We start from the raw sequence: 26,033 nt of genomic DNA on the forward strand, positions 1-26,033 counted from the left end.
ACCATTGACGGACATGAGGATGTCATTGCATTATATGCCGATGACATGCTCTTGTTCCTCAGAGACCCTGATGCTTCCCTGACCTCCCTTCTGGGTATTGTTGATACATTTGGTCTTTACTCCGGCCTGACTATCAACTGGAATAAATCTATTGTCTTTCCCATCTCTGGTATTCTTCCTGACCCGTTGCCAGATGTGTCCTCCTTGGCCTGGACCCTTCGCTTTCAGTATCTTGGTGTCTGGATCACTCCTAATGTTAAGTCTTTTGTACATCAAAACATTGACCAGGTCACGGTGGATCTGAAGCGACGGGTTCATGTATGGAAGAAGCTTCCCCTTACTGTCACGGGTCGCATTAACCTTATTAAGATGGTGATGCAACCAAAGTATCTTTATCTATTGCAGCACTCTCCTACTTATATCCCCAAGAAAATATTCACTAACATTGATAGTGTGCTTTCCTCCTTTGTTTGGGGTGACAAAACGCCTAGGGTTGCCCTGAGAGCTCTGGTTAGGGCTAAATCGGATGGAGGTTTGGGCTTTCCCAATCTCCGGGCCTATTATATAGCTGCTCAGCTTGCACGCCTGTCTAATTGGATTCTCAGTAGGGATAGTCTCACATTTGAGAGATTCTTTGCCGAGTGTGTGGGGTCTCATTTCTCCCCTCTCCAGTTTCTTCTTTCTGCCTCTTCTACTGCTGGTCTTCCTCCTTTGCTCCGACAATCGCTACTTGTGTGGCGTCAGGCTCACTCCTATTATTCATGGCAAGGCATAGACTCTGACACGCCACTTTGGTTCAATCCAAGATATAGGGAGTTGTTGCAGCTCTCACAGGACAACATATGGATTGGGGCGGGCCTTACCACAGTCTCGCAACTGTTTGATAATGGTGTTTTCAAGTCTTTCGCACAACTGAAGGAGGAGCTTGAAATATCCAATAGATCCTTTTATCGCTATCTACAGCTCCGCCATGCGGTGCAGGCACAGTTTGGGGCCTCGCCCCCGCCCATTTCTGACTCCCCGATTAAAGATATGGTTAGGAATTTAGGTGCAAGACACCAAGTTTCCATTTTATATAGTAGTCTGAATGCCCACATCTGTCCGACTATATTTGACCAACTTAAACTCAAATGGGAACAAGACATTGACCCAATTGCAGACGACCAGTGGCTACAGGTGTTGAGCTCACTTAAATATTCTACGCAGTGTATCAAATATCAGCAGGTTTATTTCTTTGTTCTGCATAGGACATACAGAACTCCAGTTTCTTTGTATAAAGCAGGCCTACGGCCTGATAGTACCTGCCCCAGATGTGGTGCCCTTGAATCTACTTTTTGGCACCTATTATGGCTGTGCCCCTCTGTGCATGCCTTTTGGGAAGCAGTTTGGGCGGACATTCTGCTCACTGAACCTACGCTGCCCCCCCTCTCTTCTACTATGTGTATGTTTGCGCTAGACTTAGAGGAATCCTACTGCCCGGCACTATACAAATATGTTCTTTGCCTGACTACCTTAGCTAAGGTGATTATAGCGCGTAACTGGTTTGCTACTTCTTCCCCCAATGTGTACAACTGGCGAGCCCTAGTAAATGAGGTGTCAGGACATGAGAGGTTTACACATAGGTCTAGAGGGACCCTACCCCATTACTTTAGCAAGTGGGACAGGTGGAATACCTCCCGTCTGGCTACAGCTGGAGCACTATTTTCTGACTAATAGAGGCTTCATATTTGAATTTGCGATGTTGCCGTGACACTTATTATCTTTTTCCATGTGACACTGTGACGCAGATGGTATTAATTACTGTATTTATCCTGCAATGTTTTTTTTTTTTCCCCTCTGTTTTGTTTGTTGTTCTGGTTTTGTTCTGTATTTAATGTTGTTGGGTTTTTTTTTACCTTGTCCCTGTGAAAAACTCTAATAAAAAACTACACAAGTAAAAAAAAAAAAAAAAATTCTACAGGTGGGGGAACAAGGCGGGTAGATTGCTTGCTGTCATGTCCCGACCCCCTAGGAAACGGCACACAATAACCGCATTGAAACACCCTGTGATTGGCACCATCATAACCAAATCCCAGGAAATTGTATCTCAATTTCAAGACTACTTTACGACTTTATTCAAGTCCTCCCCAGTAGATGAGGATCTTCAGAATCACTTGCTTACAAACTCCGTGTTGCCACCACTGACTCCCGAACAGCGGGAAGCCTTGGCGGGCAAAATTACGATGGAGGAGGTCAATCACACTATCTCACATTTACCTCATGGCAAATCCCCAGGCCCAGAAGGCCTTTCGGGCGATTATTATCGCATACTGCAACCTCACATTGCCCCTTCATTATTGGAACTATTCCAAGCCATACATGAAAGACACTGCCCCTCTCCCTTTTTTAATGAAGCATATATAACCATTCTACCGAAGCCAGACAGGGACACAACGTTACTCTCTTCGTATAGGCCTATTAGTCTCCTCAACGTCGACTATAAGATCTTAGCAAAGATTATGGCGACAAGGCTCCAAGTGATTCTCCCAGACATTCTCGCTGATACTCAAATGGGGTTTGTACAGGGCCAACATGCAGTCAAGGCTATCCGCACGGCAATAGCAGCGGTAGTATCATCCCATCATTCCCATGCTGATTCGAAAATGCTTTTAAGTCTTGATGCTAACAAAGCATTTGACATGATGTTATGGCCACATTTATATACAGTTTTGGAAAACAGGGGTTTTGATACGACTTTCATTGACTATATCCGGTATATATACAACAAACCCTATGCCTCTCTCCTTATAAATGGAATTAGAGGACCGCGCTTTTTTCTGGAAAGGGGCACTCGTCAGGGCTGTCCCTTATCCCCTCTTTTGTTTAATCTGGCACTTGATCCTTTGTTGCGTACACTCCATGATTGGACAGCGTTTCAGGGAATCAGAATTGGTGTACAGGAAATTAAATTATCTGCTTTTGCCGATGATATACTCCGTTACATCAATAATCCAGAACGGGTCCTTCACCAAATACTCGAAAAAATACAAATGTTCGGCTCTATTTCGGGGTTTAGCATAAATGTTGACAAATCTAGGGCAATTATTACTATGCAGTTCTACCACTGGCACTGGGTGGACTACTCAATATCCTTTACATTGGGCCGATGCGTACATTCCATATCTGGGAATATTGATACCAAAAAACATAGATGCTTTATACAGACTAAATGTTAGTAAAGCTATTTCTACCCTATCTTCTGACATAAAGGGGTGGGACCGTCTCTCCTTGTCCTATTTGGGAAGGGCCAACTTACTTAAAATGGTAGCCATTCCCCATCTACTTTATCCACTGCAAACCCTTCCGGTTCTGCTTACAAAAATCAGATATTCAGTTCATCAACAAGCTTATCAGGGGATTTGTTTGGAGGGGTGGCAGAGCTAGAATAGCGATGCGGAAGTTGGCACAACCCAAATCAAATGGAGGGATCAATTTCCCTGATATTGAGGTATGCAATCACGCTGCTCTCCTACGTCACTTGAGGGATTGGATACAAAAAAGTTCAGTCTACACAAACACATCATTGGAACAGAATTTCCTACAGGGCATTGACCAGACATGTTTTCTCCATCAGCGTGACCAGGAGGTTCTGGATTCTGTTAAATCTAATCCACTCCTGTGGACCACCAGAAAACTATGGCACATTCTGCGCCATCATGCCAATTTGAATCATTATCACTCCCTACATCTGCCCTTACTCCAAAACCCTGAATTTCTGGACGGCATGGCTGCTCGCCCCTTTACTGTATGGGGGTCGGCTGGGTTGCACTCAATTCGATCCTTGGCCTCCACAGAGGGTCGGAGGACTTTGACCTTTTCTGAGGTATCTTCAACGTTTGCCATGGTTAGCCCGCACCCCTTGGCATTTGTACAATTGCGATCTTACATAAATCATGTTCTCAGGCACTTTACAACTGCGGATTGGAATAACTCTCTAGACAGTCTTTTGTCCTACCCAGTCCCACAACGTAAAGCTATTTCCTCCCACAATACTTTCCTGAGAAAAATTTTAGACCATGCGACTATTACGGGAAGAATGTCTAAGTGGTTGAACCATTTCCCTGGGTTGACGATACCTTTAATGGAGAGGGCCCTACTGTTCTCCCGCAAAGTTCTTCCCGCTAGCATGTATACAGAGTTATTTTTAAATATATATCACAATACGTATTTATCCCCCCTGCGACGTTTCCATATGGGAACCTCGGATTCCCATTCCTGCCCGAAATGCCATCAATCTGAAGCTGATACTTACCACTGTTTATGGGCTTGCCCAATCATACAATATTTTTGGCATCTCGTTAGGCGTTATGCTGAAGACAAATTAATCACCTATGTCCCCTTTACACCAGAATGGGCAATTCTAGGCATTATTGATCCAAATCTTAGGATGCCAATGGAATGTAAAAAACTACTTATAGCTCTTAGCGCAGCGGGGAAGAAGACCATTCTCCAGGGATGGATAGACACTACACCTCCGCAGATACCATTATTTTTGTCTAAAATATATCATCTGTTCAGAATGGATTGGGAGGAGGCGATAGTGGACAGGGGTCAGCAGGTGGATCGTTTCTTTACATTATGGGAATCCTATATATCTACTCTCCCACTTACCACACGGCAACAAATACATCATAGCTTAAAAAACACCACATGGTATTTAACGAGATTGGCAGCACAAGATCCGCCCGTTTCCCTATGCTGATGCTGGAGGTCTGTCGGTGGCTCCCCCTTGGAACTAATTTCTTGCTTCTGTCGGTATAAAGTAATTATCAGTGAAATTAATGGACATCACTAACAAGACATAATTATTCATTGTCACTGTTTTATTTCTGTTAACATATGTTCTGCTGTATGACTTAAAATCTGTTCAGGACATTTGGCATTTATACTAGATCAATTATTTGTTTACTCATAATGACTCAATAAAGAAATGTTAAAAAAAAAAAAAAGAAGATGAACTGGGAGCCTTGATAAACGATGACAAAATAAAAGCGGAAATACTGAACAATTTTTTTTTTTTCATCAGTGTTCACCAGGGAGGATCAGACGGTGATAGTAGTGCATAACGACAGTGAAGGTAATGACACTTGGCTAGCTGCTTGTTTATGTGAGGAAGTAGTCCTGGAGAGACTAAGCAACATAAAGATTAATAAATCACCTGGCCCAGATGGTTTTCACCCGAGGGTTCTTATGGAGTTTAGGTCATAGCTAGCAAGACCCCTATACTTGATTTTCTATAGTTCAATTAGATCAGGTATGGTACAGAAGGACTGGCCTCTAGCTGAGGTAGTGCCATTATTTAAAAAGGGAACCAAAAATCACCCTGGTAATTATAGACTGGTTAGTTTGACCTCTATAGTAGTGATGAGCGGGTTCGGTTCCTCGGAAACCGAACCCCCCCGAACTTCACCCATTTTACACGGGTCCGAGGCATACTCGGATTCTCCCGTATGGCTCGGTTAACCCGAGCGCGCCCGAACGTCATCATCCCGCTGTCGGATTCTTGCGAGATTCGGATTCTATATAAGCAGCCGCGTGTCGCCGCCATTTTCACTCGTGCATTGGAAATGTTAGGGAGAGGACGTGGCTGGCGTCCTCTCCATTTATTGTTGAACTTGATTGTGCTTTATTGCTTAATTGTGGGGAGGACTGGGAGCAGCTGTATAATATAGGAGGAGTACAGTGCAGAGTTTTGCTGATCAGTGACTACCAGTTTTATCCGTTCTCTGCCTGAAAAAAACGCTCCTTATCTGTGCTCAGTGTGCTGCATATATCTGTGCTCACACTGCTTAATTGTGGGGACTGGGGAGCAGCTGTATTATATAGCAGGAGTACAGTGCAGAGTTTTGCTGACAGTGACCACCAGTATACGTTGTCTGTCTGAAAAACACTCCATATCTGTGCTCAGTGTGCTGCTTTATTGTGGGGACTGGGGACCACCAGTATAATATTATATAGGAGGAGTACAGTGCAGAGTTTTGCTGACCAGTGACCACCAGTATACGTTGTCTGCCTGAAAAACACTCCATATCTGTGCTGCATTGTAGACACTATATAGTAGGAGTACAGTGCATAATTTTGCTGACCACCAGTATATAATATATAGGAGTACGGTACAGAAGGCCACTGCTGTACCTACCTCTGTGTCGTCAAGTATACTATCCATCCATACCTGTGGTGCATTTCAGTTTTGCACAGTTTGCTGACCACCAGTATATAATATATAGCATTACGGTACAGTAGGCCACTGCTGTACCTACCTCTGTGTCGTCAAGTATACTATCCATCCATACCTGTGGTGCATTTCAGTTTTGCACAGTTTGCTGACCACTAGTATATAATATATAGCAGTACGGTACAGTAGGCCACTGCTGTACCTACCTCTGTGTCGTCAAGTATACTATCCATCCATACCTGTGGTGCATTTCAGTTGTGCGCAGTATATATAGTAGTAGGCCATTGCTATTGATACTGGCATATAATTCCACACATTAAAAAATGGAGAACAAAAATGTGGAGGTTAAAATAGGGAAAGATCAAGATCCACTTCCACCTCGTGCTGAAGCTGCTGCCACTAGTCATGGCCGAGACGATGAAATGCCATCAACGTCGTCTGCCAAGGCCGATGCCCAATGTCATAGTAGAGAGCATGTAAAATCCAAAAAACAAAAGTTCAGTAAAATGACCCAAAAATCAAAATTGAAAGCGTCTGAGGAGAAGCGTAAACTTGCCAATATGCCATTTACGACACGGAGTGGCAAGGAACGGCTGAGGCCCTGGCCTATGTTCATGGTTAGTGGTTCGTCTTCACATGTGGATGGAAGCACTCATCCTCTCGCTAGAAAAATGAAAAAAGACTTAAGCTGGCAAAAGCACAGCAAAGAACTGTGCGTTCTTCTAAATCACAAATCCCCAAGGAGAGTTCAATTGCGTCGGTTGCGATGCCTGACCTTCCCAACAATGGACGGGAAGAGCTTGTGCCTTCCACCATTTGCACGCCCCCTGCAAGTGCTGGAAGGAGCACCCACAGACCAGTTCCTGATAGTCAAATTGAAGATGTCACTGTTGAAGTACACCAGGATGAGGATATGGGTGTTGCTGGCGCTGGAGAGGAAATTGACAAGGAGGATTCTGATGGTGAGGTGGTTTGTTTAAGTCAGGCACCCGGGGAGACACCTGTTGTCCGTGGGACGAATGTGGCCATTGACATGCCTGGTCAAAATACAAAAAAAATCAGCTCTTCGGTGTGGAATTATTTCAACACAAATGCGGACAACAGGTGTCAAGCCGTGTGTTGCCTTTGTCAAGCTGTAATAAGTAGGGGTAAGGACGTTAACCACCTAGGAACATCCTCCCTTATACGTCACCTGGACCGCATTCATCAGAAGTCAGTGACAAGTTCAAAAACTTTGGGTGACAGCGGAAGGAGTCCACTGACAACTAAATCCCTTCCTCTTGTAACCAAGCTCATGCAAACCACACCACCAACTCCCTCAGTGTCAATTTCCTCCTACCACAGGAAAGCCAATAGTCCTGCAGGCCATGTCACTGGCAAGTCTGACGAGTCCTCTCCTGCCTGGGATTCCTCCGATGCATCCTTGAGTGTAACGCCTACTGCTGCTGGCGCTGCTGTTGTTGCTGCTGGGAGTCGATCGTCATCCCAGAGGGGAAGTTGGAAGACCACTTGTACTACTTCCAGTAAGCAATTGACTGTCCTACAGTCCTTTGCGAGGAAGATGAAATATCACAGCAGTCATCCTACTGCAAAGCGGATAACTCAGGCCTTGGCAGCATGAGCGGTGAGAAACGTGCTTCCGGTATCCACCATTAATTCACAGGCAACTAGAGACTTGATTGAGGTACTGTGTCCCCGGTACCAAATACCATCTAGGTTCCATTTCTCTAGGCAGGCGATACCGAAAATGTACACAGACCTCAGAAAAAGAGTCACCAGTGTCCTAAAAAATGCAGTTGTACCCAATGTCCACTTAACCACGGACATGTGGACAAGTGGAGCAGGGCAGACTCAGGACTATATGACTGTGACAGCCCACTGGGTAGATGTATTGCCTCCCGCAGCAAGAACAGCAGCGGCGGCACCAGTAGCAGCATCTCGCAAACGCCAACTCGTTCCTAGGCAGGCTACGCTTTGTATCACCGCTTTCCAGAAGAGGCACACAGCTGACAACCTCTTACGGAAACTGAGGAACATCATCGCAGAATGGCTTACCCCAATTGGACTCTCCTGGGGATTTGTGACATCGGACAACGCCACCAATATTGTGCGTGCATTACATCTGGGCAAATTCCAGCATGTCCCATGTTTTGCACATACATTGAATTTGGTGGTGCAGAATTATTTATAAAACGACAGGGGCGTGCAAGAGATGCTGTCGGTGGCCCGAAGAATTGTGGGCCACTTTCGCCATTCAGCCACCGCGTGCCGAAGACTGGAGCACCACCAAACATTCCTGAACCTGCCCTGCCATCATCTGAAGCAAGAGTGGTAACGAGGTGGAATTCAACCCTCTATATGCTTCAGAGGGTGGAGGAGCAGCAAAAGGCTATTCAAGCCTATACATCTGCCCACGATATAGGCAAAGGAGGGGGGAATGCACCCGACTCAAGCGCAGTGGAGAATGATTTCAACGTTGTGCAAGGTTCTGCAACCCTTTGAACTTGCCACACGTGAAGTCAGTTCAGACACTGCCAGCCTGAGTCAGGTCATTCCCCTCATCAGGCTTTTGCAGAAGAAGCTGGAGACATTGAAGGAGGAGCTAAAACAGTGCGATTCCGCTAGGCAAGTGGGACTTGTGGATGGAGCCCTTTATTCGCTTAACCAGGATTCACGGGTGGTCAATCTGTTGAAATCAGAGCACTACATTTTGGCCACCGTGCTCGATCCTAGATTTAAAACCTACGTTGTATCTCTCTTTCCGGCAGACACAAGTCTGCAGAGGTTCAAAGACCTGCTGGTGAGAAAATTGTCAAGTCAAGCGGAACGTGACCAGTCAACATCTCCTCCTACACATTCTCCCGCAACTGGGGGTGCGAGGAAAAGGCTAAGAATTCCGAGCCCACCCGCTGGCGGTGATGCAGGGCAGTCTGGAGCGAGTGCCGACATCTGGTCCGGACTGAAGGACCTGCCAACGATTACCGACATGTCGTCTACTGTCACTGCATATGATTCTCTCACCATTGAAAGAATGGTGGAGGATTATATGAGTGACCGCATCCAAGTAGGCACGTCAGACAGTCCGTACGTATACTGGCAGGAAAAAGAGGCAATTTGGAGGCCCTTGCACAAACTGGCTTTATTCTACCTAAGTTGCCCTCCCTCCAGTGTGTACTCCGAAAGAGTGTTTAGTGCAGCCGCTCACCTTGTCAGCAATCGGCGTACGAGGTTACTTCCAGAAAATGTGGAGAAGATGATGTTCATCAAAATGAATTATAATCAATTCTTCCATGGAGACATTCACCAGCAGCAATTGCCTCCAGAAAGTACACAGGGACCTGAGATGGTGGGTTCCAGTGGGGACGAATTAATAATCTGTGAGGAGGGGGATGTACACAGTGAAAGGGGTGAGGAATCAGAGGATGATGATAAGGTGGACATCTTGCCTCTGTAGAGCCAGTTTGTGCAAGGAGAGATTGATTGCTTCCTTTTTTGGTGGGGGCCCAAACCAACCAGTCATTTCAGTCACAGTCGTGTGGCAGACCCTGTCGCTGAAATGATGGGTTCGTTAAAGTGTGCATGTCCTGTTTATACAACATAAGGGTGGGTGGGAGGGCCCAAGGACAATTCCATCTTGCACCTCTTTTTTCTTTCATTTTTCTTTGCATCATGTGCTGTTTGGGGACAATTTTTTTGAAGTGCCATCCTGCCTGACACTGCAGTGCCACTCCTAGATGTGCCAGGTGTTTGTGTCGGCCACTTGGGTCGCTTAGCTTAGTCACACAGCTACCTCATTGCGCCTCTTTTTTTCTTTGCATCATGTGCTTTTTGGGAACAATTTTTTTTAATCTGCCATCCTGTCTGACACTGCAGTGCCACTCCTAGATGGGCCAGGTGTTTGTGTCGGCCACTTGGGTCGCTTAGCTTAGTCACACAGCTACCTCATTGCGCCTCTTTTTTTCTTTGCATCATGTGCTGTTTGGGGACTATTTTTTTGAAGTGCCACCCTGTCTGACACTGCAGTGCCACTCCTAGATGGGCCAGGTGTTTGTGTCGGCCACTTGTGTCGCTTAGCTTAGTCACACAGCTACCTTGGTGCACCTCTTTTTTTTCTTTGCATCATGTGCTGTTTGGGGACTATTTTTTTGAAGTGCCATCCTGTCTGACACTGCAGTGCCACTCCTAGATGGGCCAGGTGTTTGTGTCGGCCACTTGGGTCGCTTAGCTTAGTCACACAGCTACCTCATTGCGCCTCTTTTTTTCTTTGCATCATGTGCTGTTTGGGGACAATTTTTTTGAAGTGCCGTCCTGCCTGACACTGCAGTGCCACTCCTAGATGGGCCAGGTGTTTGTGTCGGCCACTTGTGTCGCTTAGCTTAGCCATCTAGCGACCTCGGTGCAAATTTTAGGACTAAAAATAATAAGAATTTACTTACCGATAATTCTATTTCTCGGAGTCCGTAGTGGATGCTGGGGTTCCTGAAAGGACCATGGGGAATAGCGGCTCCGCAGGAGACAGGGCACAAAAAGTAAAGCTTTAGGATCAGGTGGTGTGCACTGGCTCCTCCCCCTATGACCCTCCTCCAAGCCAGTTAGGTACTGTGCCCGGACGAGCGTACACAATAAGGGAGGAATTATGAATCCCGGGTAAGACTCATACCAGCCACACCAATCACACCGTACAACTTGTGATCTAAACCCAGTTAACAGTATGATAACAGCGGAGCCTCTGAAAAGATGGCTCACAACAATAATAACCCGATTTTTGTAACTATGTACAAGTATTGCAGATAATCCGCACTTGGGATGGGCGCCCAGCATCCACTACGGACTCCGAGAAATAGAATTATCGGTAAGTAAATTCTTATTTTCTCTATCGTCCTAGTGGATGCTGGGGTTCCTGAAAGGACCATGGGGATTATACCAAAGCTCCCAAACGGGCGGGAGAGTGCGGATGACTCTGCAGCACCGAATGAGAGAACTCCAGGTCCTCTTTTGCCAGGATATCAAATTTGTAGAATTTTACAAACGTGTTCTCCCCTGACCACGTAGCTGCTCGGCAGAGTTGTAATGCCGAGACCTCTCGGGCAGCCGCCCAAGATGAGCCCACCTTCCTTGTGGAATGGGCCTTAACCGATTTAGACTGTGGCAGGCCTGCCTCAGAATGTGCAAGTTGAATTGTGTTACAAATCCAACGAGCAATCGCCTGCTTAGAAGCAGGCGCACCCAACTTGTTGGGTGCATACAGTATAAACAGCGAGTCAGATTTTCTGACTCCAGCTGTCCTGGAACATATTTTCAGGGCCCTGACAACTCCTAGCAACTTGGAGTCCTCCAAGTCCCTAGTAGGTGCAAGGCACCACAATAAGCTGGTTCAGGTGAAACACTGACACCACCTTAGGGAGAGAACTGGGGACGAGTCCGCAGCTCTGCCCTGTCCGAATGGACAAACAGATATGGGCTTTTTTGAGAAAAAACCACCAATTTGACACTCGCCTGGTCCAGGCCAGGGCCAAGAGCATGGTCACTTTTTATGCGAGATGCTTCAAATCCACATATTTGACTGGTTTTAAACCAATGTGATTTGAGGAATCCCAGAACTACGTTGAGATCCCACAGTGCCACTGGAGGCACAAAAAAAAGGTTTGTATATGCAATACTCCCTTGACAAACTTCTGGACTTCAGGAACTGAAGCCAATTCTTTCTGGAAGAAAATTTACAGGGCCGAATTTGAACCTTAATGGACCCCAATTTGAGGCCCATAGACACTCCTGTTTGCAGGAAATGCAGGAAACGACCGAGTTGAAATTTCTTTGTGGGGCCTTCCTGGCCTCACACCACGCAACATATTTTCGCCACACGTGGTGATAATGTTGTGCGGTCACCTCCTTTTTGGCTTTGACCAGGGTAGGAATGACCTCTTCCGGAATGCCTTTTTTCCCTTAGGATCCGGCTTTCCATCGCCATGCCGACAAACGCAGCTGCGGTAAGTCTTGGAACAGACATGGTACTTGCTGAAGCAAGTCCCTTCTTAGCGGCAGAGGCCATAAGACCTCTGTAAGCATCTCTTGAAGTTCCGGGTACCAAGTCCTTCTTGGCCAATCCGGAGCCATGAGTATAGTTCTTACTCCTCTACGTCTTATAATTCTCAGCACCTTAGGTATGAGAAGCAGAGGAGGGAACACATACACCGACTGGTACACCCACGGTGTTACCAGAACGTCCACATCTATTGCCTGAGGGTCTCTTGACCTGGCGCAATACCTGTCCCGTTTTTTGTTCAGACGGGACGCCATCATGTCCACCTTTGGTATTTCCCAACGGTTTACAATCATGTGGAAAAAACTTCTCAATGAAGTTTCCACTCTCCCGGGTGGAGGTCGTGCTGAGGAAGTCTGCTTCCCAGTTTCCATTCCCGGGATGAAAAACTGCTGACAGTGTTATCACATGATTTTCCGCCCAGCGAAAAGTCCTTGCAGTTTCTGCCATTGCCCTCCTGCTTCTTGTGTCGCCCTGTCTGTTTACGTGGGCGACTGCCGTGATGTTTTTCCCACTGGATCAATACCGGCTGACCTTGAAGCAGAGGTCTTGCTAAGCTTAGAGCATTATTAGCTCCAGTATATTTATGTGGAGAAAAGTCTCCATACTTGATCACACTCCCTGGAAATTTTTTCCTTGTGTGACTGCTCCCCAGCCTCTCAGGCTGGGCTCCGTGGTTACCAGCATCCAATCCTGAATGCCGAATCTGCTGCCCTCTAGAAGATGAGCACTCTATAACCACCACAGGAGAGACACCCTTGTCCTTGGATATTGGGTTATCCGCTGATGCATCTGAAGATGCGATCCGGACCATTTGTCCAGCAGATCCCACTGAAAAGTTCTTACGTGAAATCTGCCGAATGGAATTGCTTCGTAGGAAGCCACCATTTTTACCAGGACCCTTGTGCAATGATGCACTGTTTTTAGGAGGTTCCTGACTTGCTCGGATAACTCCCTGGCTTTCTCTTCCGGGAGAAACACCTTTTTCTGGACTGTGTCCAGAATCATCCCTAGGCACAGCAGACGTGTCGTCGGGATCAGCTGCGATTTTGGAATATTTAGAATCCACCCGTGCTGATTGTAGCAGTATCCGAGATAGTGCTACTCCGACCTCCAACTGTTCCCTGGACTATGCCCCTATCAGGAGATCGTCCAAGTAAGGGATAATTAAGACGCCTTTTCTTCGAAGAAGAATCATCAATTCGGCCATTACCTTGGTAAAGACCCCAGGGTGCCGTGGACAATCCAAACGGCAGCGTCTGAAACTGATAGTGACAGTTCTGCACCACGAACCTGAGGTACCCTTAGTGAGAAGGGCAAATTTGGGACATAGAGGTAAGCATCCCTGATGTCCCGGGACACTATATAGTCCCCTTATTCCTGGTTCGTTATCACTGCTCTGAGTGACTTCATCTTAATTTGAACCTTTGTAAGTGTTCAAAAACAAATTTTTAGAATAAGTCTCACCTAGCCTTCTGGCTTCAGTACCACAATATAGTGTGGAATAATACCCCTTTTCTGTAGTAGGAGGGGTAATTTAATTATCACCTGCTGGGAATACAGCTTGTGAATTTTTTCCCATACTACCTCCTTGTCGGAGGGAGACTTGGTAAAGCAGACTTCAGGAGCCTGCGAAGGGGAAACGTCTCGACATTCCCATCTGTACCCCCGGGATACTACTTGTAGGATCCAGGGGTCCTGTACGGTCTCAGCGCCATGCTGAGAACTTGTCAGACGCGGTGGAACGCTTCTGTTCCTGGGAATGGGCTGCCTGCTGCAGTCTTCTTCCCTTTCCTCTATCCCTGGGCAGATATGATCTTATAGGGACGAGAGGACTGAGGCTGAAAAGACGGTGTCTTTTTCTGCAGAGATGTGACTTAGGGTAAAAAACGGTGGATTTTCCAGCAGTTGCCGTGACCACCAGGTCCGATGGACCGACCCCAAACAAGTCCTCTTCCTGTATACGGCCATACTGTGCCGTTTGGAATCTGCATCACCTGACCACTGTCGTGTCCATAACATCTTCTGGCAGTTATGGACATCGCGTTTATTCATGATGCCAGAGTGCAAATATCCCTCTGTGCATCTCGCATATATAGAAATGCTCTATAGTCAATAAAATACTGTCCCTGTCAAGGGTATCAATATTTTTAGTCAGGGAATCCGACCAAGCCACCCTAGCTCTGCACATCCAGGCTGAGGCGATCGCTGGCCGCAGTATAACACCAGTATGTGTGTATATACTTTTTATTATATTTTCCAGCCTTGTCAGCTGGTCCTTGAGGACGGCCCTATCTATAGACGGTACCGCCACTTGTTTTGATAAGCGTGTGAGCGCCTTATCCACCTTAAAGGGTGTTTCCCAACGCGCCCTAACTTCTGGCGGGAAAGGGTATACCGCCCATAATTTTCTATCGGGGGGAACCCACGCATCATCACACACTTTATTTAATTTATCTGATTCAGGAAAAACTATGGTAGTTTTTTCACATCCCACATAATACCCTCTTTTGTGGTACTTGTAGTATCAGAAATACGTAACACCTCCTTCATTGCCTTTAACGTGTGGCCCTAATAAGGAATACGTTTGTTTATTCACCGTCGACACTGGATTCAGTGTCCCTGTCTGTGTCGACCGACTAAAGTAAACGGGCGTTTTAAAACCCTTGACGGTGTTTTTGAGACGTCTGGACCGTACTAATTGTTTGTCGGCCGTCTCATGTCGTCAACCGACCTTGCAGCGTGTTGACATTATCACGTAATTTCCTAAATAAGCCATCCATTCCGGTGTCGACTCCCTAGAGAGTGACATCACCATTACAAGCAATTGCTCCGCCTCCTCACCAACATCGTCCTCCTACCTGTCGACACACACGTACCGACACACAGCACACACACAGGGAATGCTCTGATAGAGGACAGGACCCACTAGCCCTTTGGAGAGACAGAGGGAGAGTTTGCCAGCACACACCAAAAACGCTATAATTATATAGGGACAACCTTATATAAGTGTTTTCCCTTATAGCATCTTAATATATATATAAGCATATCGCCAAATTAGTGCCCCCCCTCTCTGTTTTAACCCTGTTTCTGTAGTGCAGTGCAGGGGAGAGCCTGGGAGCCTTCCCTCCAGCCTTTCTGTGAGGGAAAATGGCGCTGTGTGCTGAGGAGATAGGCCCCGCCCCTTTTTCGGCTGCCTCGTCTCCCGCTCTTAACGGATTCTGGCAGGGGTTAAATATCTCCATATAGCCTCCGGAGGCTATATGTGAGGTATTTTTAGCCAAAATAGGTATTCATTTGCCTCCCAGGGCGCCCCCCTCCCAGCGCCCTGCACCCTCAGTGACTGCCGTGTGAAGTGTGCTGAGAGGAAAATGGCGCACAGCTGCAGTGCTGTGCGCTACCTTTAGAAGACTGAGGAGTCTTCTGCCGCCGATTCTGGACCTCTTCTTACTTCAGCATCTGCAAGGGGGCCGGCGGCAAGGCTCCGGTGACCATCCAGGCTGTACCTGTGATCGTCCCTCTGGAGCTGATGTCCAGTAGCCAAGAAGCCAATCCATCCTGCACGCAGGTGAGTTCACTTCTTCTCCCCTAAGTCCCTCGTTGCAGTGATCCTGTTGCCAGCAGGACTCACTGTAAAATAAAAAACCTAAGCTAAACTTTCCTAAGCAGCTCTTTAGGAGAGCCACCTAGATTGCACCCTTCTCGGCCGGGCACAAAAATCTAACTGGCTTGGAGGAGGGTCATAGGGGGAGGAGCCAGTGCACACCACCTGATCCTAAAGCTTTACTTTTTGTGCCCTGTCTCCTGCGGAGCCGCTATTCCCCATGGTCCTTTCAGGAACCCCAGCATCCACTAGGACGATAGAGAAAATATTGTGAGGTGTGAGGTGTTCAGAATAGACTGAAAATGAGTGTAAATTATGGTTATTGAGGTTAATAATACTATGGGATCAAAATGACCCCCAAATTCTATGATTTAAGCTGTTTTTGAGGGTTTTTTGTAAAAAAAAAACGAATCCAAAACACACCCGAATCCGACAAAAAATTTTCAGGGAGGTTTTGCCAAAACGCGTCCGAATCCAAAACACGGCCACGGAACCGAATCCAAAACCAAAACACAAAACCCGAAAAATGTCCGGTGCACATCACTACTCTATAGTGGGTAAAATATGGAAGGAATTTTGCGGGATAGCATAGAGGATTATCTGCAGACTATTAAGATTATTAGCAAGAGTCAGCATGGGTTTGTGAAGGACAGAACATGTCAAACTAACTTAATTAGCTTCTACGAGAAAGTGAGCGTTAGTCTTGACCAGGGAAAAGCAGTAAATGTGGTCTATTTAGATTTTGCAAAAGCCTTCGATACAGTGCGTCACAGGAGACTGATCATCCAATTAAGGGAGATTGGCCTAGGAAATACTATTTCTACTATTTGTAATTCGGAAATCGATGTGGAGTCTCTACAGAATGATTTATTTAAACTTGGAACCTGGGCGTCTAAATGGAGAATTAGGTTCAATATACAAAAATGCAAAGTTATGCATTTTTGGATAAAAAACAAACTTGCATCCTACACATTAAATGTGGAAAATATAAGGGAAACAGTAGTGGAAAAAGATTTGGGGGTGCTCACAGATAATAGGTTTAATAACAGTACACAATGTCAAAATGCAGCAAAGAAGGCTAGTAAGGTGCTTGCGTGCATAAAACGGGGTATTGAGACAAGGGACAAGGGCCCTCATTCCGAGTTGTTCGCTCGTTCTTTTTCATCGCATCGCAGTGAAAATCCGCTTAGTACGCATGCGCAAAGTTCGCACTGCGACTGCGCCAAGTAACTTTACTATGAAGAAAGTATTTTTACTCACGGCTTTTTCTTCGCTCCGGCGATCGTAATGTGATTGACAGGAAATGGGTGTTACTGGGCGGAAACACGGCGTTTCAGGGGCGTGTGGCTGAAAACGCTACCGTTTCCGGAAAAAACGCAGGAGTGGCCGGAGAAACGGTGGGAGTGCCTGGGCGAACGCTGGGTGTGTTTGTGACGTCAACCAGGAACGACAAGCACTGAACTGATCGCACAGGCAGAGTAAGTCTGGAGCTACTCTGAAACTGCTAAGTAGTTAGTAATCGCAATATTGCGAATACATCGGTCGCAATTTTAAGAAGCTAAGATTCACTCCCAGTAGGCGGCGGCTTAGCGTGTGTAACTCTGCTAAATTCGCCTTGCGACCGATCAACTCGGAATGAGGGCCAAGGATGTATTCCTCCTGCTGTACAAATCTCTGGTAAGTCCGCACCTGGAATATTGTGTTCAATTTTGGGCACCACATTATAAAAAGATATTGGGGTACTCGAAAGAGTTCAAAGGCGAGCTACTAAATTGATTTAAGGGTTAGAGGCACTGGAGTACGAGGAAAGACTTACTACAGTATGTTAGTCTTTCCTCGTACTCCAGTGCCTCTAACCCTGTTATACACTAGAAAAGAGGCGTCTAAGAGGAGACATTATTAATATCTTCAAATATGTAAAGGGTCATTACAAGGAGTTAGCAGGGGATTTGTTTATTAAAAGAACACGTGGGCACTCGCTGAGGCTAGAGGAGAGAAAATTCCATACACAATGTAGGAAAGGGTTCTTCACAGTTAGGGCAATAAAGATTTGGAACTTCCTGCCGGAGAAGGTGATAATGGCGGACTCTGTAAATGCATTTAAAAATGGATTGGACACATTTCTAACTAAAAAAGGTATCCAAGGCTATAGCATTTAATAAATTGACATTAAATATTTGGGAGTGATACGAATTATAGTTGTTACTTGGTACTAAACCATTACTTCAGCAGGTACATTATAATGTGCACAGCTTAATACAGAATACAGGTTTAACCCGATGGGCATTTTGCCTCTTTTCACCTTCATTAACTATGTTACTAGGTATGTATGACATGCCATGCTGTTGACATAACACCATGGGGCTGACTCAGATTTGGAAGCAAAGCAAAAAAAAAAAAGAAGGAAAAGTTGCACCTTGGCAAAACAGTGTTACATTGCAGATGGGTCAGATTTACAATGTGCAGAGAGATTTAGAATCGGGAGGGATGTGTCCCAGATAAATGCTAAATTGCAGTGTAAAAATAAAGCTGTCCAGCAGCGCTTCATGCAAAAGGTCCGTATGTATTTGCACCCCTTGAATTGCTCATGGTTTGTCAAGTTGCACAGTTATTTGCTTTTTTTAGGGATGACCATCAGTATGTTTTCCATCGATGATTGCCATTGATGGAAAACATGACAAGAACCATCGATGATTTACAACTATGCTATAAAGTACCATCAATGGTTCTTACCATCGATGTTTCACACATGCGCAAAAGATATGTCTTACTCCACTGCCTGCTACTGGGCTAGACTTGCTGCAGCTGCTCCATCAGACTCAGGAGGAGTCGGAGCTCAGAGGACTCCGCAGCTGCTTGCCAGGCTCCTGCTCTCCTAGTACACCGCTGGCCGCGTAGGAGACCAATTGCTGCCCAGTCCTCTACTTCCTGGAAGACACCATCACACTCCCTCCTCTATGACGGAGGCTCATGGGAAATGTAGTTGGACAAGCGTCAGAGAGCCATGGTTTTTCGCAGCCCTGCATGCCGGGCTGAACATCTGTACTATAACGCCACACAGAGCAGTGCCCTCACTGTGTCCACAGCCAGCATCCAGCATATCTATGCAGCAGTACTCAATAAGCATAAAAAAAAAAAAAAAACACACACACACACACACACACACACATCGGGACCACGGCTACCATCAATGGTGGGGAACATTTGGGTCTCTGCCATCGATGGTAAAACTAGCTTCCATTGGCCATAGTTTCTAATAGTCGATGGTAAATCCTACTCTTATTTGCTTTAGGGGGGGTACACACGGAGCAATGTTTACTTAATTTCTAAGCAATCTGACTAGATTGCTTAGAAATGAAGATCACATTGCTCCGTGTGTAGGAGTGCCGGCGACAGTGATGTGGGGTCCCGCACGTCGCTATCGCCGGTGCCAGATTTGTATAGCCCTTTACTCTCTCCTCAGAATCAAGCCCTGCATATATTGTCTGTGAATAGGATGCGTACTTGCCTACTTTTGACAACTAGTTTCAGGGAGATTCCAGGTGGCAGCAAAATACGCTGCACCTTCTGGGGTGGGGCTGTCATGCTCCGCCCAAAGGGCTGGTCTATGTCCACCTATGGAGGTATTTATTGCCAATCAGGGGTGTGTCCCTGGCAGATGAAAACTACAGTGCTAAAAGCAAAAAAAAAAAAAAAAAAGTAATAAAATAGGTACATTAGAGTAAAAATAGGTGCACTATATATTAAGTTTCTGTGTACTGCACATTTGTGAGAAGAGACGGACAAATAGAAAACCCCCAATATATACACTTGTGTGCGAGTGCGTGGTTGATAGATAGATAGTGATCACTTTTAAAAATTGGGGTCCTACCTGTTCTTTTCCCATTGGAATGAAAGTTCTTATTAATCTTATTAATGATTTGGACACTACAAAAGTGTTGCAAGGGGGAGAGGGGGTGGTAATGCTGCTGGGCTGTGTAGCATACAGCACACTCTGCACCAGAGCTGTAACTAGACATTTTGGTGCCCTTCGGCAGAAAATGAATTTGTGCTCCCCTCTCATAATTTAAAGCATGGACAGTGCGTGCCAAAGGCAAATAGAGCACGTTCTACACATTGCACAAAAGGTAGAGCACGTTCTACACATGGAGGGTAATTCCAAGTTGATCGCAGCAGGAATTTTTTTAGCAGTTGGGCAAAACCATGTGCACTGCAGGGGAGGCAGATATAACATGTGCAGAGAGAGTTAGATTTGGGTGTGGTGTGTTCAATCTGCAATCTAAATTGCACTGTCAAAATAAAGCAGCCAGTATTTACCCTGCACAGAAACAAAATAACCCACCCAAATCTATCTCTCTCTGCACATGTTATATCTGCCTCCCATGCAGTGCACATGGTTTTGGCCAACTGCTAAAAAATTTCCTGCTGCGATCAACTTGGAATTACCCCCATTGCACAAAAGGTAGAGCACGTTCTACACAGTGCACCAGGTAGAGCACGTTCTACACATTGCACCAGGTAGAGCACGTTCTACACATTGCACCAGGTAGTGCACGTTCTACACACTGCCCCAGGTAGAGCACGTTCTACACATTGCACCCGGTAGAGCACGTTCTACACATTGCATCCGGTAGAGCACATTATACACATTGCGCCAGGCAGAGCACATTATGCACAAGGACAATAATGGAAAATGTGCAGTGGAAACTGCAGGAAGCCCTTCTCAATAAGCCCAGCTTCACCTGCTCGATCACGGACGCCAATCCCTGCACTCGGCCAAATCGCCAGCACCTCCCAGACGCTGTAGCAACCCCCCTGTTAGCCTAGCCACCACCCGCTCCACTGACCTGCCACGAGCAGCACCATGCACAGGAGAGGCGCCAAAGAGGAGGGGAAAGGCTCCACCTCCTCTTTATATCATTCAGCCAGGGCCAGCATCAATCAATCATGCAAATCCCCCTTATGGATTGGCTGATGAGAAGCGCGTCCCCGGGGACCCACCCACTTTAGAAACTGGAGTCCCAGGTCTTCAAAATCGGGTGATGATAGATAGATAGATAGATAGATAGATAGATAGATAGATAGATAGATAGATAGATAGATAGATAGATAGATAGAATGTAGTAAAATGCCAGCTGTCGGGATCCTGACGTTCAGGAGACCAACCCCGGAATCCCGACAGCTGGCATTTTACTGACTGATGGAAGCTTGACACCCGCTCGGTATTCCTACTCGGTTGGTGCATGGATCCAACCCATAGAACCTGTGGCGAGCAAAGCAAGCCACTGGGCCTGAAGCATGGCGAGCAATGCATCCCGTCTACAAGCATATCATACTGGATCCATATACACCTATATATTACACCCAGTACACACAGCATCATAATACATTACATTATACACAGACCCCCTCCCCCATATTGCACCCAATACCATATTACATAATACACAGTCCCCCCACATTACACCCAGTACACACAGCACCATGTTCCATTACACTAAACACAAAGCCATTTTGGTACCCTGTGCCAGAAAAAGGATTGGTGCCCCCCCCCCCCCCCCCCTCCACCCCCACCTCCCATGCGGGGCAGCGGGAGGCTCATTTAAAAATTTGGGAGCCTCCCGCTGAATGCGGGAGAGTAGGCAAGCCTGATAGGATGCAGTTCAATTTAGTTTTCTTCAATCAATTTCAAGTTTATCAGAGGATATTTAACGTAAGCTTACAGTGTAAACTGCTGTGTTGTGTCTGTACTCCGCACATTCCCTTATAAAATGGTTCCGATAAATATAATAGTCTTGGATTAATACCCTTGGCCTCTGCTGTAACTCATTGATATATTGCCCCATAACAATTTCTCGCATGAAGTACAGCTTTATCCCTATAAGACTTTTATTCATCACAACTGGAAACTACAAGTGTGCTAATTGCTTTGAATTAGTATTAGTTGCTTTTAAGCTTAGGCTACATTATCTTGTTCTGCAGCTGAAGCTGCTGTATGTATGGTGTCCTAGTTACAGTAAACTTGTTTTGAAATGTATACAAGTACATGCCAGTTTTTGTCTGATATTGAACTAATTTGCATTTGAGTGATCAAAAAATTGTAATAACATAATTTAACTAATAGTTAAGTTGAAGAAAGTAAAGAACCAACATTTTATAATTACAATTTTCACCTTCATATCAGTTTAGTTTCTTATGCCTACCCTAGGGTGAAACCGGAGAGTATGTAAGCTGTTACATGTTCAAATACACAAAATAGTTGCCTATGAATAAGCAGAGAGGTAATGCCCACTTACCTTGCAGCAACCTGCAGCACTGGTTATCAGATGTTCTCCACAAGCGTGCAGTGCAGTCCTCACTGGCAGTCAGGAGGTGGCACCCATCTGGGCTCAAACTAAGCCAATTGATTCCCCCCTTGTGATCTCTGCAGACTTTGATCAGAGAGTTGGTTGTGCCACAAGTGGAGCTACCGCTCCCCATTCTCTGGAGCCCAGCATGGGCAGTGGCAGGCGGAGGTGGACTCATGGGGTTTAGCACACAGGTGCGGAAAGATGCGAATGTTGAACACTGGATATTCTACATTATGAGTAATGTTTCAAAGACACCTGAAACGGTTACACAATAAAGTAAACAGACAGGATTTCAAGTAGAATCACAAAGACTTTCTAATAATCAGGTCTGCACGAAACGTTTTCTTATTCAAAATAGAGCTTCTACCATCACTATCTTTAATATCCTTAAGCTTTTTCATCGGTTGATCAATTCATTTCAACAAGGTACCGTGTTTCCATTTACTAACCCACAAAATCTATAATGTACCTATTAAGGGATACACGGCTGACAAGCCAGGCTGACACAGATAGTGTAGAATTCAAAGTGGAGAAATATAAGTGGTTGTACTTAGCCTGTACTTCTTATCAATCGTATTCAACCCCTGCAAAGGCTGTGATCTAACGTCTATCTTCATTTTCATCTTCTCATCTACAGGTAATTAGTTCGAACTACTGCTCCCAGCAGACACTGTTGCATTGGGCTTAGTTAATATAACAGCATTATTAGGTAATTGTAATATTTGTAAAAAAAAAAAAGTAGTGTGATCTGTTATTGTTTTGTACTTATGTGATGGTATCGGTCCCCCTCAGCATTTGTTTGTTTTAATTTTATTGCTCTCCTCACTGACCCTCTGTGGGTGATGGGTAGTGAGGTGTGGCCTTAATCAGGGGAAATGCAAACACTTGGTATTTGGTCTACATATTAAGGGATACACGGCTGACAACCCAGGCTGACACAGATAGTGTTGAATTCAAAGTGGAGAAATATAAGTGGTTGTACTTAGCCTGTACTTAAACTGTACGAAAACTGTACGAAAACAACAAGCACCAACAACAACTACAAATTTACTTCTTTGCAACTTCTAATGTATGTATATGTGTAATGATTGCCTTGTAATTGACATTGCATGTGTGGGGAAGTTGCACAGTGAAACAGTTTATTATTGCATGCTCTCTGGTGTTTACTTCCTTTAATCATTTGCCCATTGTTGTCAGGGTACTATATCTTTACATTTACTGAGGTGTAGTCGTGGTGTACAGGACAGTGTGATTCCTGATTAGTAAAAAAAAAAAACACTGAGCAAACATCCCCATACAGATAATTTCAACTTTAAACTTGTCATTTATTTTGTACTGTCTGGACATGGCTACTAATAACAAATGCACAGAAAAAAATCCTAAAGCTATGTTTGCAAATTCTAGGAGCTTAGGAGACAAAATTCCAGAGCTATTTGCAATAATGAGAAGAGATAACCTGGATTTTGTGGCAATTACAGAGTCATGGTGCAATGAGAATCATGACTGGGACGTAGTTATACCAGGATACAATTTATTTAGGAAGGATAGAATAGGAAGAATGGGAGGAGGGGTAGCAATGTATGTGAAAAAAAGCATAAATGCTACTTTAATACAAAATATTGAAGACAAAACTGAGGCCCTTTGGGTCACCATAGAAACTGCAGAGAAGGACATTATTCGCATTGGGGTGATCTATAGACCACCAGGCCAGGGGCAGGATTTGGACAGGAACCTATTGTTGGACATCACTAAAATTGCTTTAAAGGGAGAAGTCATAATCATGGGAGACTTTAATTTACCGGATGTAAACTGGGAGGGATTTTTTGCTAGTTCAGCTACAAGTGGCAAATTTCTACATTCCTTACAGGGAGCATCTCTCAAGCAATTGGTGAGGGAGCCCACTCGCAAAGACTCAATATTAGATTTAATTCTTACAAATGGTGATAGGATATCCGACACACGTGGGTGAGCACCTGGGATCCAGTGATCATCAAGCAGTATGGTTTAGTATAAAGACAGGATCCAACTCCTGTCACACAAAAACAAAGGTGTTGGATTTTAGAAATGCTGACTTTGCAAAAATGGGGAGATGTTTAAGTGAGTCATTGGCAGACTGGAGGAACTTGGAAGGAGTGCAGGAGAGATGGGAAAAACTGAAAAGTGCAATACTAAGTGCAACAGACCTTTGTATCAAAAGGGTTAGGAAAAGCAACAGGAAAAGGAAACCAGTGTGGTTCACAAAAGAAGTATCAACTGGTGTAAAGGCAAAAAAGATGGCTTTTAGCAAATATAAACAGACGGAAGGATGCTAAGAAAGTGATAAGACATGCAAAGGCAGAAGCTGAGGAGAAAATGGCCAAGTCAGTAGATAAAGGGGGCAAAACTTTTTTTAAGTATATAAGTGAAAGGAGAAAATAAGATTTTACTTACCGGTAAATCTATTTCTCGTAGTCCGTAGTGGATGCTGGGGACTCCGTAAGGACCATGGGGAATAGACGGGCTCCGCAGGAGACAGGGCACTCCTAGAAAGAATTAGGATACTGGTGTGCACTGGCTCCTCCCTCTATGTCCCTCCTCCAGACCTCAGTTAAGGAAACTGTGCCCGGAAGAGCTGACAGTACAAGGAAAGGATTTTGGAATCCAGGGTAAGACTCATACCAGCCACACCAATCACACCGTATAACTCATGATAAACTTACCCAGTTAACAGTATGAACAACAACAGAGCATCAGATAACCCTGATGCAACCATAACATAACCCTTATGTAAGCAATAACTATATATAAGTATTGCAGAAGAAGTCCGCACTTGGGACGGGCGCCCAGCATCCACTACGGACTACGAGAAATAGATTTACCGGTAAGTAAAATCTTATTTTCTCTAACGACCTAGTGGATGCTGGGGACTCCGTAAGGACCATGGGGATTATACCAAAGCTCCCAAACGGGCGGGAGAGTGCGGATGACTCTGCAGCACCGAATGAGCAAACACAAGGTCCTCCTCAGCCAGGGTATCAAACTTGTAGAACTTTGCAAAAGTGTTTGAACCCGACCAAGTAGCCGCTCGGCAAAGCTGTAATGCCGAGACCCCTCGGGCAGCCGCCCAAGAAGAGCCCACCTTCCTTGTGGAGTGGGCTTTTACTGATTTTGGAAGTGGCAATCCAGCCGCAGAATGAGCCTGCTGAATCGTGTTACAGATCCAGCGAGCAATAGTTTGCTTTGAAGCAGGAGCACCCAGCTTGTTGGATGCATACAGGATAAACAGCGACTCAGTTTTCCTGACTCTAGCCGTTCTGGCCACATAAATCTTCAAAGCCCTGACTACATCCAGTAACTCGGAATCCTCCAAGTCACGAGTAGCCACGGGCACCACAATAGGTTGGTTCATATGAAAAGATGACACCACCTTTGGCAGAAACTGCGGACGAGTCCGCAATTCTGCCCTGTCCATATGGAAAACCAGATAGGGGCTTTTATGCGACAAAGCCGCCAATTCTGACTCACGCCTAGCCGAAGCCAAGGCTAATAGCATGACCACCTTCCACGTGAGATATTTTAATTCCATGGTTTTAAGTGGCTCAAACCAGTGTGATTTCAGGAAACTCAACACCACGTTAAGATCCCAAGGTGCCACTGGAGGCACAAACGGGGGGCTGAATACGCAGCACTCCCTTTACAAACATCTGAACTTCAGGAAGAGAAGCCAGTTCTTTTTGAAAGAAAATGGATAGGGCCGAAATCTGGACCTTAATGGACCCCAATTTTAGGCCCAAAGTCACTCCCGACTGTAGGAAGTGAAGGAAATTTTAGGCCCAAAGTCACTCC

At 45.5% G+C, this 26,033-nt stretch overlaps 1 protein-coding gene across 3 annotated transcripts in view; it reads right to left on the reverse strand.

Moving 5' to 3' along the window:
- Nucleotides 1-26,033, reverse strand: part of WDR86 (WD repeat domain 86) — a 237,680-nt gene that overhangs the window by 203,466 nt on the left and 8,181 nt on the right. For 2 of the 3 annotated variants that reach the window (XM_063921844.1, XM_063921845.1), the window contains exon 3: nt 22,155-22,463. The exons of the other annotated variant lie outside the window; for it this stretch is intronic. In XM_063921844.1, coding sequence (XP_063777914.1) covers nt 22,155-22,383 — 229 coding nt within the window. In that variant the 5' untranslated portion in view covers nt 22,384-22,463. The remainder of the gene's footprint in view (nt 1-22,154; nt 22,464-26,033) is intronic. 3 annotated transcript variants of the gene reach the window in all.

This window comes from Pseudophryne corroboree, chromosome 5 (assembly GCF_028390025.1).
Source record: "Pseudophryne corroboree isolate aPseCor3 chromosome 5, aPseCor3.hap2, whole genome shotgun sequence".
Classification (NCBI taxonomy): domain Eukaryota; kingdom Metazoa; phylum Chordata; class Amphibia; order Anura; family Myobatrachidae; genus Pseudophryne; species Pseudophryne corroboree.